At 45.9% G+C, this 20,666-nt stretch overlaps 1 protein-coding gene across 1 annotated transcript in view; it reads left to right on the plus strand.

Moving 5' to 3' along the window:
* The window catches only part of LIN28A (lin-28 homolog A), a 51,862-nt gene extending 33,647 nt beyond the window's left edge, over window positions 1–18,215 (plus strand). Inside the window, exons 3-4 of the mRNA XM_081202794.1 lie at window positions 13,314–13,498; window positions 16,578–18,215. Coding sequence (XP_081058920.1) covers window positions 13,314–13,498; window positions 16,578–16,794 — 402 coding nt within the window. The 3' untranslated portion in view covers window positions 16,795–18,215. The remainder of the gene's footprint in view (window positions 1–13,313; window positions 13,499–16,577) is intronic.
* The last annotated feature ends 2,451 nt before the right edge of the window (window positions 18,216–20,666 follow it).

Raw genomic sequence — 20,666 nt, forward strand, 5'->3', positions numbered from 1 at the left:
CCCCCAGGCCTTAGGTTGCCTACCCCTGCCTTAGTCCTTTGTATAGACACCTGCAGAGACACCTGGATTCAAGTTTCACCTGCACTTTGGGTAGCCTTGGACAATCCAATTTATCTGAGGAAAGCAGAATTCTGTCACCTGTGTGGATGATGCAAATTAAGTACCACATCCAATGTGGTGTTTTGGTTAGAACATTGGACTAGGACTATGGATGGAAACCCCCAATCAGACATGAAGCCTTAAACTGAAAGATAGTGATTGGCCCAACCTATCTCACAGGGTTAATGGGAGGAGGATAAAGTGGTTGTGAAAGATGCTCATGTGTCTACACAGAACGAAATCCCACCATGTTCAGTGGGGCTAACTCGGAAATAAGTGTGCAATAGGAATATAGTATCGAGCATAATTTATTCTGGTTCTTCAGTGCTCTGCAAATCTCTCCATCCTCTCACTAGTAATCCTGCTCAGCTCCCTGCTCCAGTGTTTGGTTTCACCATTTTGAGCCTGCCATTGCAGCCTTAAAGACTAGAAGCTTGGGTGTTATCTTTTTTATATATAAAAAGAAGAAGAAATGAAATATGAGCTTTCAGGGTTCACTGCACTGTGCCCAGATTCAAATCATGCATTTATTGATTTAGCTGTATTTATGGATCTCTTCCTAAAAAACCTTTCAATTTAACAATAAACACATCTGAAAACATTGATGCAACAATTTTCACATATGGAAATGTTTGCAAATCTAATATAGATACAAAGTGGGATAAAAAAAATCTCAATTTGAAAGACTTGTTGAAAAAGGAAAGTCCCCCAAGAGGCTCTGCCCTCTGATATGTAAGAGGGAGGAATTCCACAGAGTAGGTGCTGTTACATTAAAGGCCTGGATTCCTACACTGTATGGAATGGGCCTCCTGATGAGATGGCAACTGCAGGAGGTGCTTGTTGAAAGCACACAGCTTGGGGCTATAAAGCAGTGCCAGTTCTTGGTTTCCTTTCAGCACTATACATATTTTGATCTGGAAACAAATAGGTTCTTAAACACCGGTCAGCGTTACTCAACCTGGTGCCCTCCGAATGTTTTGGACTGCAACTCCCTTCCGCTGGGGCTGAAGGGAACTGGTGTCCTAAACATTTCAAAAAGTCATATTAATGAAGGCCGCCATAGGATATTTCTGTTGATACTGGTGATAGGTTTAGCGCAGGGGTCTGCAACCTTTAAGACAAAAAGAGCCACTTGGACCCGTTTCCGAAGAAAAAAACCTCATCATTATAAAAATAACATTTTTGTCACTTTTTATTATTATTTCTTCGTTTGACCCCTCAGAATTACTCCTCCTCATAGAAATAAACGTTAAATTAACAAGTTACCTTTTTGTGTGTGTGTGTTCTTCACTCCCCTTCAATGCAGTGACCAGCGTACATGCCCCCTTTCAATGCAGTGACCAGCATACATGCCCCCTTTCAATGCAGTGACCAGCGTACATGCCCCTTACAATGTAGCGGGCGGGTGGGCGGAAAGGTGATGTCGGGACGGTGCGTGACTAACGCACGCACTGTCCCCATGCGACGTCACAGCCAGTACAGCGCCCGCCACAGTGAGGAGTGTCGGGGCGCACAATGCGCCTCCTCCCCTCGCTAGTATCCGCCCCGGAGCCGCGGCAAAGGTGTAAAAGAGCCACATGTGGCTCCGGAGCCGCGGGTTGCAGACCCCTGGTTTAGCGGAAGGGCTGTTATTTTTCTATTGGCCTGTCAAAGGGGCAGAGTCTGAAACTGACCAGAACAAAGAAAGAGACTGACATCTCACTCCTAAACACATTAGGTAGAAACAACATCCAGGGTTTAATGCTGCTGGAAACACAAAATAATAATAATGCATAGCTCCTATGTACAAATGCAGGGATAGCCATCAAATATGGCACTCTGCCTTTCTTTCTTTCTTTCTTTCTTTCTTTCTTTCTTTCTTTCTTTCTTTCTTTCTTTCTTTCTTTCCACCCTTGATCTCCCCAAAAGAGGCTGTGCTGGGAACTGAGGAAAAAATGTACCCTTAAACGAGATTAAGAAAATACCTCTCATTTCAACAGAGTCCAGTTAAGGACAGGAGTTGTAGTCCAATAACATCTGGGGGCTCAAGGTTGAAGAACTTGTGCTTTTTGAATATGGCTGGATGGGAGACCATCTGGATTCAAATCCTCTCCCGGCCATGACTATCGGCCTGTCACTTGTTCACTCAGCCCTGCCTACACTACAAGATTGTTGGGAGCACCAAGATGCGAGTCACATTCTCAGCTTAGAGCTGTAAATTGAAGCAAGGGTGAAAGTGCATATAATGCAGAAAGATTGGAAATCTGAGTGTAAAATTAGCATTTGTATAATCTTTTGTTACTTTTTATTAGATGCTATTATTATTTTTATCAGATGTTATTTTCCGTGATTGTATTTTTTGTCGTCATAAGTTTTTAAACGGTTTTTAATGTTGTGTTTCAAATTGTTGTGACCCACCCTGAGACCCTAGGGTAAAGGGGTGGACAAGAAATAAAAACAATAAAGCCGAGGAGACAGTAAGTTGCCTGTGGCTTTTTGGAGGAAGGGAGAGAGAAAAGGCAATAAATGGAATGCAGGGGAGGGGCAGGCAGTGTTGTGTAGTGGTTAGAGTGTTAGACTGAGACTTGGGAAATCCAGGTTCTAGACCCTGCTTGGCCATGAAGCCCTGTGGGTAACTTTGTGCCAGTCCCTAATTCTTAGCCTAGCCTACCTTCCAGGGTTGTTGTGAGGATAAAATGGAGAGGAGGAGGAGGAGGATCATGTAAGCCATCTTGTGTTTCTTGGAGGGGAAAAAAGGTGGGATAGAAATTTAATACTGAAAACCTGTTTTACAGGTGGTATATAATTCTCAGCAAACTATTCAAAATGTATAAAATGAAATCTAATACGTGCTGGAGGTGTAAACAGGCAGAAAGGACACTGTTGCATATGTGGTGGGGTTGCAAAAAAATTAACAATTTTTGGGATATGAGGAATTGGGAAAAAACGTTTAAGCAAACTTTCATAAAGAAACCAGAAGCCTTCCTCTCAGGCAATTTAGATTCAGATATTCCAAATGAAAAAAAAAGAGAGAACAGTCTTATATGCTACAACAGCAGCAAGAATATTAATTGCCAGAAATTGGAAAGGAGAATCAGTACCAACAAAAGAGGAATGGCAGGATAAATTATTTTAATATCTGAACTGGCAGAAATGATGGAGACAATTAGGAGACAGCCAAACCAAAAAGGAGTGGGAAATTTATGAAGAATATTTTTTAAAACATAGTGCCCTTAAGTTAAAACCTGGGCATGCTTTGATTAATTTTCACAAATCACAATATGGATTATAAGTATAGTATTCAGATAACAGAAGAAATAGTGAAATGATTAAAGAAGCAGTTTATTAAACAGATAAGACAGGCCCACTTTGAGGAAGACGGAAGTCTATTGAGGAAGATAAGGAATTGGGAATTAAGAATATGGTGGCTTAAGTTCTTTTGTAAGAATGTATGGATGTATGTATGTTTGTTTTGTTATTATTTTATCATTTTTGTTAATTTTGTTGTGTGTGTTAAGTAAGAAAACTAATAAAAAGCATATATAAAAAAAGAAATATAATACTGAAAAGTTAAGTTAGAGAAAAAGATCCAGTTTTCAAGCAAGAAGGGTAATGTTGCATTGACAGCCAAATGGTTTCATTTGGAGTGGCTGCTCCAGTCTTGTGTAAAAATCCCGGACAGATCAGTGACTGACATGCACAGGCTGTTTGAAGTACAGAATGTCCAATCAAGGTACAGAGAACTGGATGGTCAGCAAGACAACTTGCCCAGCACAATGTCAGAAGAAAAGGAATTGAGTGGTGTTTGTTGAGGGGTAAACTTTGGGAGGAATAAAGGGTTTCCAGCAGAAAAGGGAAGAAAGGGAAGACCTGCAGTTTCTTTCCCCGCTCTGGGACAGAGGGCGGAGGAGCATCAGAATAGCCTCCTATTGGTGTTTATGGATTGCTGGTATTTTGTGAGAATTATTAGGGATTGCTTATCCATACCAAGCAGTAAGTGGTATTTATTTTGGTTTAGGAGGGGAAAGCGCATCAATGGGAAACATGATAGAAATGTATAAGATATGCCTTGCGTGGAGAAAGAAATAACTTTTCTCCCCCTCTTGTCATGCTGGAACCTGTTGAACGTTGGAAGATTATTCACACAGCACACAGAATCACAAGTGGAAAGAGGTGCTGCCGCCACGCAGGGCCTGCTTCTGAGCAGTGTTAGAAACACAGCTATATAAGTTAGGTGCCAAATAGCACCTTAAACAAATGGTTGCCACAACGGAATAAGGTCCATTTGTCAGGGGTTTGGACTAGATGGCCCTTGGAGGGTCCTTTCCAACACTACAATTCTGTGATCTCAACTACGTTGCTTGACGGTAGCTTGCTCTTAGAACAATTCACTTGTCCCAGTATGCAAGAAGGAGAAACGCGCACAGTGGGAAAATGGACTAAGGCAGAGGTTTTTAAGCTGGGGTCGCCAGCCTGGCGCCTAGAGAGCTCCACGTAGATGCAATTGGACCCATGCCAGCAGCAAAACGTGCCTGGCACCTGGCTAGTTTTGAACACTGCTTCTTAGCATCCCACAGGCACCTGGTTGGCTACTGTGAGAAAGTGATTCTGGACTCGATGGGCCTTTGGCCTGATCTAGCAGGGCACTTCTTATATTCTTAGAAGCTGTTGTGGGTAGAATGCATCAGTGGCGTAGTGTGGGGGGTGCAGGGGGGGCCAGCCGCACTGGGCGCAACATCTGGGGGGGGGCGCTCGCACTCTCAGCTCTCTGCCCCTACCTGGCTCACTCACTCTCTCTCTCTCACTACAGTGCTGGCTGTGCGAATCCGATCCGAGCCGCCGGGGCGCCGCCCACTGTGGAGGGGGTGGGTGCCAGGCGTGCGGTGCGGAGAGAGAGTGGGGGACTATCTGGGGGAGGGATAGTGCAGCGGCTGCCCAGCGCAGCGCTGAGCGCGGGAGAGAACCACACCAGACCAGACCAGGCAGCAGCAAGAAGAAGCTGGCAGCGGTGGCAGGTTAGGGGTTAGGGGGCGCAAATTACTTGCCTTGCCCCGGGTGCTGACAACCCACGCTACGCCACTGGAATGCATCCTTATCTATGTTTGTGTGTATATGTTGATATCAGAATGGTGTGCCCATATTCATTCATTCTTGCCTCTAAAAAAAGTGTGTTTCGGGAAAAGTGGCATATAGAGGTCTCAAAATGCAAAAGGGCAGGTTGCATTGCAGAAATATAAAGCAGAGCGTTAACTGCTTCCTTTTCCTTAAAAGCAGAGCATTAACTGCTTCCTTTTCCTTAAAAGCAGAGCGTTAACTGCTTCCTTTTCCTTAGCAAACAGAAAATGCCACTGTTAGGTTAGGAAGAGTAGTGATCATTAAGTACCGGGGATATTTTTCTAACTCTGGCCTTGATCCAGTATTTTACTTGTGTGTAATTTCCAGGGGCCCTGGATGGAGAATCCACCCCTGTCTGTGTCATGATGATACATTCGGCCTGTTGGGTGCAGCCTAGAAATATATAGGAACCTAGGAAGCTGCCTTATACTGAATCAGTTCATTGGTCCACCTGGCTCAGTGTTATCTACCTGACTGACAGTGGCTCTCCAGGATTTCAGAAAGGAGTCTTTTTTTGCATCCCTTCCTGAAGGTGTTGGGGATTGAACCCGGGACTGTTTGCATGCAAACAGATGCTGCAAAACTGAGCATCAGCATGTGCGCATAGCAAATCCAGATTTGACCATCATCCAGCTGTTGGTGGAAGCCTGCTTCCATTTCCAGACCTCCATTCCAGACCTCGCTGCATTTAAGCAAAACCAGGCTTTAAAAATGACAGTCGGCAGCCACAATTATACCATGGTAGCTGCAGAACCCCAATTATTTGCACATTTTGCGGCACCATGGCAAAAATAGGCAGTCGTTCATCCACCGGCTTTAAAGATGGTAATTCCATGGATGGAGACAGACTCTGGTTTTCACACAGGCAAGTTTCCCCTCCTCCAAAGACACTGGAACTTCTGGAATTTGGCCATCCCTGTGGACCAGGGCAGCTCTTTGTTCCTTTTGCCCAGTTCTGGTGGTTAAAAGCCGAATCCCTTCTATTTGCCGCCTTTGCGACCAGAATCTTTCCTTCTCCCACTTGTGCTCTTGTTTCTGTCTCTCTCCCTCTAACAGCTCCTGTTTCTTTTTTCCTTAAGTCCTTTTTTGGGGGAAGAAGGGGGGGGAGGGGTGGTGGAAGAGTTTTTTGGAGAAGGCCTGGGAATGTTCCTGCTTTGTGTGTGGTGTGTGGAGATGGGGCATTGGGCCTCTTTCTTTCAGATGCAAGGGGGCTATTTGACTAATTCAATGGGCTTCAGTTTGATTACCTATCTGATAACAGAGGAATTTGAACAATGTGTGTGTTTTGTGAAGGAGGGGGGAGGGCTTGGGGTGCTCTGAAGACCACCAGCTTCTTTTGCAGGTCACTTCAAAAGACCCAGGGCCAAAGGGAGGGGGGGGCGGACAGCCTTCCTTGCAATTTTCTCCCTCCTGTTCCCCAGGGGAAGAGAAGATTGCTTTTTTTTTGTTGGTGTTGGTTGGCCAATCTCTCAAGCACTCCTCAAAATAAACAGTAGTATTTCACATTTCACTCAGCGCTCCCTGAGAGGCAGCTGCTTCCAGTACAGAGGGTCGGCTGCCCATATTTGCAAGGAGACACTGATCTATCATGTCCCCTGGTGCAAATTGGTGCATCTCTCAGACCACTGGGGAGATGGACTTTTAAAAATGTGGCTCATGCATGCACCTACACCCACACGAGCCCTTAAGGTTTCAGTATCCTCAGGATCTCTGTAAACATCAGATCACTGAGTTTGAGGTGTGTATATGTGGGTGTATCTTTGTTTTATTGCTATAGTTTTCTGACCTGTGTTCCCGGGAGCCCTTGGAAAGGCATCCTGGTTTCCTTGAGAAGGTCAGCAATGGCAGAAAAACTAAGCTTGCCCTCCTCTAGTCCTATCCCCTTACTATGTGCAGCTCTAAGAGTGTTGCTCAGCCCAGCCCAGGGCAACAGGTGAGGCTCCACAGCCTTGGCTAGTGTAGCGCATTACAGGAACTGAGGGTGCCACCCTGGAAGGTGGGCAAGATTATTATTTAGGAACATAAGAAACTGCCTTACTTTGAACCTCTCTGCATTAACTTACCCAATGTGGCTCTTTGCCTTTCTGAGAAAAGAATGGTGCCACACCACAGGGAATGCAGGAAGCTTCCCTGTACTGCTTTGTATATGATTGGCAGTGGCTGTTCAGGGCTTCAGATGGGCCTCTTTCCAGCCATAACTGGAAACGCCAGGAATTTCAGCAAGGGCCTTCTGCGCGAAAAGCAAATGCTTTACCACTGAGCTATGGTGTTCGCTTGCTGTTGGCAGCCCTGGAAGTCCTTGTATTGAGGGGCATGATATAACTATTTAAGAAGAAGATGAAGGTGGCTTCTAGCAAGTCTGACTCCAGAATGTGGCAAAGTTGGGCATTTGTCAGGACCCCAATGCAGCAAAAGGCCCACTGCCCAACACAGAGTGCCCAACAAGACAAAAAACAGCCTCATTCTTAGTTTGCATGTCCAGCCTCTCCCAGGTCAGAGCCCTGCACCAAAGTTGCCCCCCAAATCCCAGGGTCAGCACCCGTTTCTACTACTCCTGGGACCAGGAGATCTTAAGGGTCTCCTTCTCTCAAATGAGCCTGCCCACTTGCATAGGTCACAGTCTATTTCCCTATTCCCTTGCCTTCTGATGAAGCAGGCGGGTACTCTGGACAGGGTCTTCTTGGCCATAGCCCCCAGGTTTTGAAGCTCTCCTGACTGGGGGTTCCTTTGCCCTCTTCACTCCTGGCCTTCTGGTGCCATATGAAAATGTTTGTTTGTTCCTGAAGGATGATGATTTAGCATAGGGTGTCTTAAGGAAAATTTGTGCAGTTGGAAAATCAGCTTTTAAAAACCTTGCACAAGAGCAGCCCTGTTTTCTTTGTAATGTTGTAATTCATGGGCAGCATTTCAATAAGGGGAGGGGGGGAGGCAGCATTAAATGCTGGTGTGAACTCTTTTATCACTCCCACTGTTTCTGATGTTCCACCTGTGAGCACCAGTTGCACATGCTGCCAAAACAATTGACACCTACTCACCCATGGCAGAGGTATCAGTGGGCTTGGGGAAAATCCCAAAAGGGCAGGACGTTCTCAGAACAGTCCATTGAGGACTGGGCCACATAATTCTGACTAATGTTGGTAACAATATGAGGGTGGGGGGATGGAGTGGCTGGAATCCAGAAGGGAACATAGGATTAGCCCTTCTATATCAGGCCACTGGTCCATCTTGCCCAGCATCCTGTTCTCATAGTGGCCAGCTAGATGCCTATAGGAAACCCACAAGCAATGTCTGTGTGCAAGATCCTCTCTCCTGCAATCTGTATTCAGCTTCCAACCCTGGAGGCAGAACCTAGCCACCAGGGTTAGTAGCCACTGATGAAGAAGAGGAGTTTGGACTTGATATCACGCCTTTCACTCCCTTTAAGGAGTCTCAAAGCAGCTAACAATCTCCTTTCCCTTCCTCCCCCACAACAGACACTCTGTGAGGTGAGTGGGGCTGAGAGACTTCAGAGAAGTGTGACTGGCCCAAGGTCACCCAGCAGCTGCATGTGGAGGGAGCGGGGAAGCGAACCCAGTTCACCAGATTACGAGTACACCGCTCTTAACCACTACACCACACTGGCTCCCACACCATGCTGGCTCCCACTGATGGCCTTCTCCTCCATGAATTTGTCTAATCCTAAAGCCATCCAAGTTTGTGGCCATCACTGTCTTTAGAAGCACTAAAGTGGCCGCCAGGGGTACAGTCCATGCTGTAATGTTTTGTTGCAGGTCCCAGTCATTATAGGCATTCCCAGGGTAACAGATAAGGCTAAATAGGCTTGTCGGTGGGGAGCTGTATTTATTCGCAGTACCTGTTTGAAAGTTTACAATTCAGTAGATCCATCTGTTCTCAAAATGGGCACATCTGGCATCTGGGATTAATCTGTCCTTCAGGATTCACATTTCCAGGTGGGAGACGCTTCTCTTGTCGTTCGGCCCCATATGGCTCCGTGCTTATGTGTGAATGGTGCAACTCTACTGAGATGGGGGAGAGTCTTCAGCATCCTCCCTCCCAGCTGCATGAGAAGACACCACTGTGAAGCATCTGTGGCCAGGGGTGAAATTGGATTTGGAAATCATTTGATCGAACCTCATACATTGACATCAAAGGAAGGCCTGTAGAAGCCCCAGCACTCTCAATCCATGCCAACAATAGATTGATATGCCAATCTGCAGCAAGGATTATATGCTTGCGTTGCCTCAAAATGTCAAAGATATGCCCCATTTGTGATTAGAATTGAACGCCGATAAGGGGTAAAGGCTTTGTTCTATCAATCTAAATAGACTGATTACTGGGAGTGCTAAGGCAAGCTATCTGATGAGAGACCAACAACAACAAAAATGTGTGACTGAGTTGGCCCTGTTTTTGCAAGGACAGAGCAGGTAATAATGCAAAGGGTGTAAGGGGCCAGGCTAGAGGGCTCAGAGGCAGATATGGGACTCTGGCTACTGTCAAACAGCTGCAAAGGAGAGAGGTGAAAGGATGGGTTGGGGAAGGGAGTGCTGCCACAACACAACCCTCTCCCAGGTGTGTGCTTGCTGTGTCAAGGGGGAAATGGCTGGGGAAGGAGTTGTAGAGGAAAAGTGCTGAATGGGGGAAAGCTGCATGCTTCTTCCTTCCCAGGTCTGGTTGAAAAGTACCAGGAGACTGACCTGTTTGCTTAGTCAACAGAGAAGCACATCCTGCTTTTTGGTGACTTTTGGAGAGCATAAGTTGAAAACGTGGTTGGGACGCGGGTAGCGCTGTGGGTTACACCACAGAGCCTAGGACCTGCTGATCAGAAGGTCGGCAGTTCGAATCCCCGCGACGGGGTGAGCTCCCATTGCTTGGTCCCTGCTCCTGCCAACCTAGCAGTTCGAAAGCACGTCAAAGTGCAAGTAGATAAATAGGTACCACTCTGGCGGGAAGGTAAACGGCGTTTCCGTGCACTGCTCTGGTTCGACAGAAGTGGCTTAGTCATGCTGGCCACATGACCCAGAAGCTGTACGCTGGCTCCCTCGGCCAATAAAGCAATATGAGCACCGCAACCCCAGAGTCGGCCATGACTAGACCTAATAGTCAGGGGTCCCTTTACCTTTACCTTTTAAGTTGAAACGGTGTTTAAGGCAGTTTATGCACCATACATTTAAAGCACCCTAAAAGAATCCTGGGAGCTGTCCTTCTCTCCCCCCATGCTACAGTTCCCGGCACTCTTCAAAAACTACAGTTCCCAGAATTCTTGCAGGGTGGTGTGTGCTTTAAATGTATGATGTGTACACAGCCCGTGTCTCTGGTGCGGTGGCCTGAGCTCCACTCGGGATGGGGCAAGTGGCATAACCAAACCTAAGGGTGTCCACAGGAATTTTCTGGGGGGGGGGGAAGGCAAGGTAGAACACTGAAAGTGGAGGAGCAGGCTAGTTCCTCAGGAAAAAAAATATACAGTGGTACCTGGGGTTACAGATGCTTCAGGTTACAGACTCTGCTAACCCAGAAATAGTACCTTGGGTTAAGAACTTTGCTTCAGGATGAGAACAGAAATCGTGTGGCAGCGGCGGAGCGGAAGCGGGAGGCCCCATTAGCTAAAGTGGTACCTCAGATTAAGAACAGTGTCAGGTTAAGAACAGACTTCCAGAACGAATTAAGTTCTTAACCTGACGTACCACTGTTTATGAAAAGAATAGTGCCTGTATATTTTGCCTCCTATCTCAGGTTCTACGAATACTAGGACTTTACTCTGTAAAAAACAACAACAGCTAAAGCAGGCAATTGTGGGTTATGGTTTGCCTGGGGTGATGGGTGCTTGGCCCCTTGCCCCTACCTCTGGACACCCATGCTTAGGTCTATGTGGTGAGGCCATGCCAAAGGTGAGACTTGAATGCACCTCTTTGAACTATCACAAGGTGCCCGCAGTTTTCATTCCATTTGGATGGTTTGCCCGGTTGCTTCTGTGGGTGCAATGATTGCAAATCAGAAAAGGGGAATCTTTTTCAGCCTGGGGCCTGCATTCCCTTCTGGGGGCCACATTCCAGGGGTGCGTGGGGCCAGAGACAAAAGAGGGAAGAGCTATGGATTTTAACTTTACCTATGTATGGAAGGTGTGTTTCTGCACTCCCTCTCTCCCCTCCATCCAACAAAGCAGGAGGCATTATTAGAGTCCAAGCACACCTTCCAGTCAGAGAAAAGCAACGAGGGTTAAGGCTGATGGAAGTTATAGTGCAAAACATCTGGAAGACACCAGGTTAGCAAAAACGTGTTAAAACATCCTATGTATGTTTAGTTCAAAGTAAGCCCCACTGTGTCCAGTGTTTAGGATTGCAAATTAAATGTGAATTCTTTATCACAGCTTCATTCTTGGAATAACTTCATCAGCCTGCGTCTTACTTTGTTTTACTTTTAATACACTTGCATTTTATTGAATTAGCAAACAAACAAAAGTTTCTGTGCATTTAGAATGGCCGAGGGGTCAATGCTTGTTGGTAGCAGAGAGGATACGGAAGAAGATAATTAAATACTCTCTGCTTTGGGGAGAGAGCTGACACTGACTGTGAGATGGCCAATCAACACAATGGCTCTGCACCATTTTTAAATATAGGCTTTCCCTGCAACTCGGCCAGAGGGAAGCTAAGTGCAGTCACATGATCTAGGTTACTGAGCAACTCATGAATGGTGGGCATGCTCCATTCATTATTATTTTTTTAAAAAACCACCCTTCTGTTCTAAGGAACTGTTGTGTACAGCAGATGGCCTGTCTGACTAAGGAATGATAGTGGAAACTACTTCAGCAAGTCTTGGAAATGGTTAGCACAGGATAGGTGGAAATATATTATTTTCACTTTTCCCAAAACAGATTGAAAATGACCATAGGGCTCCTTTTAATCCTGAGATGGCACTTTACACCATAATTTACCACACACTGTATTTTAGCTGTGTTGCTGTTGTTGATCATGATAGCAATAGGGAGTGTGAACTAATAAGTCCTCAGTGCTAATCTAATTTTAACCATAACCTCACTTGCTATCTCTCACCCTCATTCTTTCCATCTTTTGTATGGGGAGCATGTTAGGAGACCCCTATTCCCCTCACAGAGCTACAGTTCTCAGTGTGGTTAACAGTCCCTCTTCCCAGAGAACTCTGGGATTTGTGGGAGACAGTTCCCAGGATGCTTTGGGGGGCACACTAATGGTTCCATATGAATTTGCTAAAAAACCTCAACAACTTTGGCAAAGAAAAAAAAAGCACCCAAGAACTTTTCTGCCTGATTTTCACGGTTTGAAGTATGGCAACCCTAGACTATGAGTGTTAAAAGTGGCATGATGCTGCTTTAAAAAATATAGTGCAGATGGGACCCAGATTACACTACCTCACTTTGAGGTGTGTTTTTTTACTAGCAGAGTCTGATTTCGGCAACAGTGGAAAAGTCTTCTCCTTGTGAAAAACTTAGGAAGTTTCACGGTTATGTCACCTTAGATAAAACGGTTGTGGAACTCAGGATTTAAACAACAAATGTTTCTCTATCAAAGGTAAAAAGGAGGAGGTATAATGCCACAATGGCGAACTGAGCACTCCAGGGACACACACATACACAACCATCGATCCATTTTTATTGCTGAGAAATGAATCGGAGCAAGCGTTAGAGGATGACCCTTAGAGACCTGATCGGGGCACTCTGCAGATGTTACAAGCACAGTGGTTCAATGGAGACTTTCAATGTAGCTGATTGAGTTTTAATTAGTTGAAATCTCTGTGCGTGCGTGTGTTCTCTGGCACATGCTTTCTATTTCTTATTGTCCTGGGTTCTTCTGCAAATGTGCTATAAAGCAGAAGTTTGAGTTAGGCCTGAATGAGTTCTAGAAGAGTAACCATGTTAATATGTTGCAAGCAAAACCAGAATGTCTTGCAGCAATTCTATAACCGATTTCCTGACACAAAGCCAATAATAATAATAGTATATGCAGGAAAACGGTGATCAGCTACTGTTAAAGAATGGTATCATAAAATATGGGGTTATGCATTGATGGAAACATTAAACTTAATTTATGAGATCCAGGGAACAAAATCAAAGACAGGATAATTTTCTGTTTTTCCCCCCTGGCCTCCAGAGCAAGCTCCACATGGAAGGCTTTCGCAGCCTGAAAGAAGGAGAGGCAGTCGAATTCACCTTCAAGAAGTCCTGCAAGGGTTTGGAGTCCATCCGAGTCACCGGCCCAGGGGGAGTGTTCTGCATCGGCAGCGAGAGGAGACCAAAGGGGAAAAACCTCCAGAAGCGCAGGCCGAAAGGAGATAGGTAAGGCTTGGCGCAAGCAAGAAACAAGCAGCTGCTGTGCTTATGAGACCTTGGGTGTTCTGCATGCCAGAGTTCTGGTTGCCTGCATCAGTCATAGATTGGTCTCCTGGATTTTTTGGCAGGGAAGAGGTGATTCCCAGAGTTAAACTGATTCCCTGAGTTGGATTAACAGCCAGTCCCTCTTCCCAGGGAACTCTGTGGGGAAGTATTCTCCTAATAACTCTCAGCACCTTTAACCAACTTGTTCCCAGGATGCTTTGGGAGAAGACACAGTGGTATAACAGTGCTTTAAATGTAAGGTACCGATGTGACCACAGTAAAAAACAAATCCAGTGCAGTATTACTGATGATTCCAAAAGTCCCAATATTCAATTCATCTTTCAAAATCAGCAACCAATTGTTTCTTGCATCAGAGGAACTTTCCATCCATGTTGTCTCCAGAAAAACAATTCCCTTCCATTCTTCAAGCAGTGGAGCGAAGGGAAGTGGGCGTGAGAAGAGAAAGCGAAATCCCAAGCCAGGCTGTTTAGGGTTTCTCCCCAGCAAGGCCTAATCTTCCCAGTCCTACAGAGGCCTGGTTTCCATATCAGCCACTACTGTGAGGCAACAAAGGCATCTATTTTGCTTCCTCCCCCAAACTCATTTTGGGGAGGGTGGGTCTCGGGATTGTCCTTGGTCAAACCTGAGGCCCCTTCCCAAAGCAGGGTGAGACCCCAGGACAGACTTTGTGAGCCTCTCGGCATGCTGGGTTTTTCACTCCCCTCCCCCCAATTCAGTGTCCTGGGCCTATGGAATCTATTTAATAGATCTATAGGCTGTGGCATTGCATTTGGGGCAAATTTAGTTGGTGGTTGTCCACTGCAGGTGGGAGCCAAGCTTTGCTCCCATTCAAAAGTGGCAGTGCTGACTGTTCGCTGCTAAAAATCAGTGCCCAGAGGCCCAATAGGGAGAGTGGCAAAGAGGCAATGTGGCTTCCAGGACCTTCAGCTGCTGTCCAACCTGGCTGGCTGGCTGGCTGCCGTCACTACAATTAAAGGGCCATTCCCCACAGTACAGTAGCAGGCATCAAGAATGCTACCTTGCTAGAGTTTGTTACTTTAAGGCCAGAGCCCAAGCAACTCAAAAGAGCTTGAGTGGCTTTTGCCTCCTCTGGACAGGGATTGGGCAGCAGCCTTTACATTGTGCTAGGGGCTTCCCTCAGCCTTTTAAATGAATGGCAGATGCAAATTTCCCAGGAAAGGGCAAAAACCTCAAAAGTGAAAGGTCAGAGGTCAGAAGCACCCAGGGGCTGAATAGCACGGGCTGGTGCTCCTGTTCTGCGAACGTGTGTTTGCAGGATGGAGCTGTGATCGGTCTCTTTTCCCCTAAGACCCCCTCCCCTTTGCTCAGAAAAAGAAAAGAGACACCATAATATGGGTCTGTGTTTCGGACTACAACTCCCATCATCCCTGACCGTGGGCTATGCTGACCGGGGCTGATTGGAGTTGTTATCCGGAAACACCTGAAGGTTGGGGAAGGCTGAGTTCAGCCATTTGTCTGCTTTGTGCAGAATTGACTGCTTTTGAATGTCAGCAGCTTAAGATCTTGCAACCGGGATTCTTTTAAATGCATATGGCAGGGAAATATGCTTGGGTAGATGCATACATACATGAAAAGCATGTTCTTTGTCAGTGAATTGTACGCCTCCTCGTGAGGAATGCCCTCCTGTGTTTAGAGATGAAGGTGAACATTGTTGGCATCTGTGTTTCTCAAGAGACAATGGAGTGTGCCTCTGGGGGTGAAGTCAAAGCACTGCATTAGCAGCACCCAAGTGACCTCCCTGGGCACAAGCCTGAGCAGTGTGTATGGAGGCCCTGGGATGCCCACACAGCAAGCCCCCCCCCCCCGGCTTGGCCTTGCTGAAAAGGTCCAAAGGAAAACAGAGCAATACAGTTGGCACCAGCTTGGCTGCAGGAGTTGCCAGAAGGAACCAGACAAGGCACCATCCAACCCGTCTTAGGGACTCTACTCTGGATTCATCACTGTATCAATCTTGCCTTCCGCAGGAGACCTTAAGTAGCTGTCAACAGTGTGATAGCAGAGCAGGGTTGCCCCCTAGTGGTGTTCATGTGTACTTTCCACTCATGATACACATGATGTGTGCCCTTAATTATTGTATGCTTAAACTGGAGGGACCTGTACTGGATAGCTCAGTTGGTTAGAGCATGGTGATGATAATGCCAAGGTTGCAGGTTCTGTCCCCATATGGGGCAGCTTTGGGCTAGAATCCAGGGGTCAGCAAACTTTTTCAGCAAGGGGCCGGTCCACTGTCCCTCAGACCTTGTGGGGGGCCGGACTATATTTTGGAGGGAAAAAAAGAACGGGTTCCTATGCCCCACAAATGACCCAGAGATGCATTTTAAATAAAGGGGCACATTCTACTCATGTAAAAACACACTGATTCCCGGACCGTCTGCGGGCCGGATTTAGAAGGCAATTGGGCCACATCCAGTCCCTGGGCCTTAGTTTGCCTACCCATGGGCCGCATGGTCCTTAGGGTACCTTCTAACTCTGCAATTACAGTGGTACCTTGGTTCTCGAGCTTAATCTGTTCTGGGAGTCCATTCAACTCCTGAAACTGTTTGAAAGCCAAGGTGTGGCTTCCAATTGGCTGCAGGAGCTTCCTGCACTCGAGCAGAAGCCGCGTTGGATGTTTAGCTTCCAAAAAACATTCACAAACCAGAACACTTACTTCCGGGTTTGCGGCATCCGGGAGCCAATTTGTTCAACAACTAAGCCGTTTAGGAACCAAGGTACAACTGTATATGATTCTTGCGTAGCTGCACCTGATGGCACATTCTGCTTCCAGGTTTGGTTTATTAAAGGATTTGAAATTATTGATTCTTTTACATTGCTGTTGTTTTACTCTTCAGTATCCTGGACCCAGAGCACTTAGAACTTGTACGTAAATTAATGTCGGTTTTGTGGCTTAAAGGTGCGGTCTTTCTTTTTGAAAAGAGAAGGCCGAAGGCTTCTTGTGATCTTTAACAAATTGAACCTCTCCTGCGCCTCATCTCACCATCTCTTTTCTCTTTCCCAGATGCTACAACTGTGGCGGCCTGGATCACCACGCCAAAGAATGCAAGCTCCCGCCACAACCAAAGAAATGCCACTTTTGCCAAAGCATTGCTCACATGGTGGCCAACTGCCCCGTCAAAACGCAGCAGTCGCCCAGTTCTCAGGGAAAGCCCGCCTACCTCCGGGAGGAGGAGGAGGACATGTACAGCTCACCCCTTGTTCCTGAAACCAGGGAATGATGTTGGGAAATCAGTAGGGAATATACCGGATCAACAGGCTTCAGGGCATCGAGTTGGCAAAAAAAGAGTGGGTGGGTGGGGGGAATCGTGAATAGCCTCTGCCTCCAGGCTTAGGGAAGGCAGGCACCTAGCAAGAGAACAGCAGCTCTGAAAACATGTAAGACTTCAGCAAAGTGAAAGCTCAGAGAGCCTGAATGTTGACGCAGCCTCCTCCCCTTGTTTCAGCATGGGAAGGAGTTCTGCAAATCCTGTCCCCAATTGTTCAATTCTGGGAAATGGGGAAGCAGCTGCTCCTTTCTCATTTTTGCTTTCTCCAGCAATCCAAATAATATTTTGAGGGTTAAAAAAAAAAAAGCAGCTGAGAAATCTGGTTCAGGGGTGGGTTGATTTTTGATTTTTGCACAGGTTAAAGTTGTCAGGAATAAATAGCTGCCTCCAGTTCTCATGTGGCTGCATGCTGTGGGGAGTGGGCCAGGCAGAGAAAGCAGTTGTTACAGTCTACTTAAGTCAGACCTTTAGGGCACAGGTAGGGATCCTGTGACCCTTGGGATGTAAATGGACCACAGCTCCCATCATCCCTGACCGCTGGCCATGCTTCTGGGGTTGATGGGAGCTGGGTTCTAGTAATATCTGAAGGGTTGCAGGTTCCCCACTATTGAATTAAGGGTTTATTCAGAACCCTGTTCTAAATAATGCATCTAAATTTCCTACCTTTGGGGACCACAGACAGATACAATATTGTGGCCTCTGTTTTCTGCCCAGGTGTGGGTCACCCCCAAAGTTTCTTACTGCCCATCTGTATGTGGGGACTCATCTTGGCCAAGTGGAAAGATTTAGGCCTCAGGTTTTTGAGGAAATGTAGGCCCGCTTGCAGATATGTAAAAGGAGCATTTTAAACAATGCATGTACTGGGATGGGCAGAAATTATTTCCACAAGCCAAAGGCCTACCCTAACTGTCAAACCAGGCCTGAGACCTACACTTGGAAATATGGCTTGCTTTTCTTTGTTGTCTATGTGTTGCTTTGCATCATGTGTGGGAAGCTGCTACTGAACTACAACTCCCATCAGCCCCAGCAGACATGGCCAATAGCCAAGAATGATGGGGGTTGTAGTTCAGCAACATTTGACAGGCCACATACCTGCTTCATATTACTTGGCTAGAATGTAGCAGATACAAACACGGGGCACTAAATTCGTATTGTTTGTAGTATTTTTAAATTTACACTTTCTGATTCCAAAAAGCCTGACCTATCTACTGTGCTAATTTCAAGCACAAAGGTTTTGAGTTCGAGTCTTTCCCATTTTGTTTTCGAACTTTCACTCATCAGGTAAAGCTGCTGTTCCCTTGCCCCCTGCCTGCTTTCCCTACTGATGCCTTTAATTTATTTCATTCCCAGGACAGCTTAACTTGCCGTGTGAGACACATGGGGGAGGGTGGGTGGGTGTCTCTTTGCTCTGAAGCCGTGATGTGAAACCTGCACTACGACGTGCGTGTATGACGTATCTTTGGGTTTGATTTCTTTTTGCTTTCTTTGTTTTCTTGGTTTTTTGGGGGACGGGGTTCAGTGTTCATTGCTTTTGTTTTTTTTTAAGAAAAGTATAAATATTCTGTTTTGTATTTTTGTATATTTTAATCTTTAAGAGAAAAAAAAGGAAGAAAAAGAAGAGGAAAAAAAGAGGACATGATTACTGCAATGTATTTCTCAGGTATTCTTGTACATCTCAGGGATGGAAGAACCTCAGCAGCCTTCTGGGGCTGAACAGATTGGAACCTTGTGGCTTAAAAACTTTGGGGGGGCATTGTTAGATTTAACAGCACAAAGAACAAAAGAGTCTGTTTTTCAATTGTCGCTTGCTGCATGTGGGTGGACTGATGTTTTTAGACACTGTATTTGAATAGATTGTCTGCGTCCGCCCCCAGCTATATTCACAAATGGATTTCATGTACAATCTGGTGTGGCGTTTCTCCTGTGCATTGACACTCCTGCTCAGCTCCTGTTCATTCCCAAGGAGTTTAGGTAGGAGAACTTTCCTCTGGGTTGTACCTTTGGGCCATTTAGGGGCTACAGGGACAGCACAGCCAGATGCATAAAGCTTGGGCAACAAAAGCAGTTTACGTATCAAGCCCATTTCACCTTTCTGGGGGTGGATGCCCTCTCTGTTCCCAGATATCCAACCATTCCTTAAGATTCTTAACACTGTCTGTCCTCACCTGGTTACCATATCTGCATCTTGCTGCTACTGCACTCACACATAATTTTGAATGATTTGGCCCATGGTGGCTTTCTACAAGGCCCTGTTGTGAGGCAAGGGAATGTTGGGTGCTGCTGAATCAGGGTGGCAGAGTGGAAGACAGAGAGATCTTGACTCACAGGTTCTCCTGCCTGAGCCTGGTTGGCTCCTTGTAATAAAAGGATGCTGGATTTGATGGACCATTGGCCTGGTGCAGCAGGCTCTTCCTATGCGCATATGTTCAGGCAGCAAAATCCTTTTGGATTTCCATACTATCCTGGCTTTTTCTCCTTTTCCTGTGCCCAAGTTAGTCTTGTGAGTTCCTCTTGTAGTCCAACCACATTAAGAGCATTCGAAGAGGAATTCTGGCATTCTACTCTTTTAGAAAAGTGCTTCTTCTTCAAGGTTGGAAGTTTTTAAGCCTCTTAAACCTCTACACTAGAGTAAGGGGATCAGCCTGGCCAGCTTTCCTGAGATGTGAATTTACAGGTCGATATTTGGGGGGAACTTAAAAACATGTAAGGTTGTTGGTTAATCTCTAGATCATCAGCCATTTCCCACAGATAGAGTTTCCTATCCGGTATATTTGAATAACTTATCTATGGCGGGCCCGTCCATTTCTAAATTACCTGCATTGCCAAGCATTTTTTCTTAAATATCATAACTCACATAGCAGCTCTTCATGCTTTCCCTTACTGGATGGATTGCAAACATTTTGCTAGTCGAAGAAAGTGTTGGTTGTGGGCTGATTATCAAGGGCCGACATTACCAGCTGCTACAGAGCCATGCAAAAACAAAAAGCTGATACTAGATAACACTCACTTGCCTATAGCTGAGAGTGCTCTCTGTCTCTTCCCACCTCCCTCTCCCTCCTTCTCCTGCAACGATTGCAGCGAGGAGGTGTGAAATATACAGGATGGTAGTTTTGAAATTGCTGTGGGGATCTTTACCTTATCTACCTCAGGTTAACGTGTCTTGTGTCAATGGGGCCAAATGCATTGGATTATATAGCTTGCTCTGAGTTGCCAGAAGAAAAGGGATGCTTCCCTAGAGTGTGTCCAAAGATTAAAATGCTACCCCTTCTAGTTTTGTATCCGTCTTAAAAATAAAGTAAAATAAAGTAGCATTGTTTCTCCCCCCCCCCCCATTTCCTTCTTAGATATTTAGTATGTGTAAATATCTTATGTAAATCTTTCTGGCTTATTTCCAGTTTTCCTTTCTGACGATTGTTTACAAACTTGAGGGTGTGGGAAATAGCCAAAGCATGTGGTGGGCATTTGCACCAGAGGGGCATAGAGGGGGGCACCCTCTTTGTACCTTGCCACTTTGCAACTTTGCCACATGAGAGCTGGTTAAGGGGTAGGGGGAATTTCCCATATCTTCCTACAACCAATGAGAGAATTGGACTTCTGAAATAACAGTGATTTATCTGCAAGCCAAGAGGAACAATGTTCGGGGGGGGGGGGATTGATTGCAGCTTCTTCCACCCACTAGTTTGCAGAATTGTTTTGGAAATTCTTTAGGTCAGTCTCCCAGGCCTTTTTTTTTTTAAATGACAAGATGGTTTCTAAAACTCTTCAGCTTGGTCTTGCAAATAAATCACTGCTTGGAATAGGCAATATCATTACCATTTTAGACA

This window comes from Podarcis bocagei, assembly GCF_964188305.1.
Source record: "Podarcis bocagei genome assembly, chromosome: 7".
In the NCBI taxonomy this organism is placed as follows: domain Eukaryota; kingdom Metazoa; phylum Chordata; class Lepidosauria; order Squamata; family Lacertidae; genus Podarcis; species Podarcis bocagei.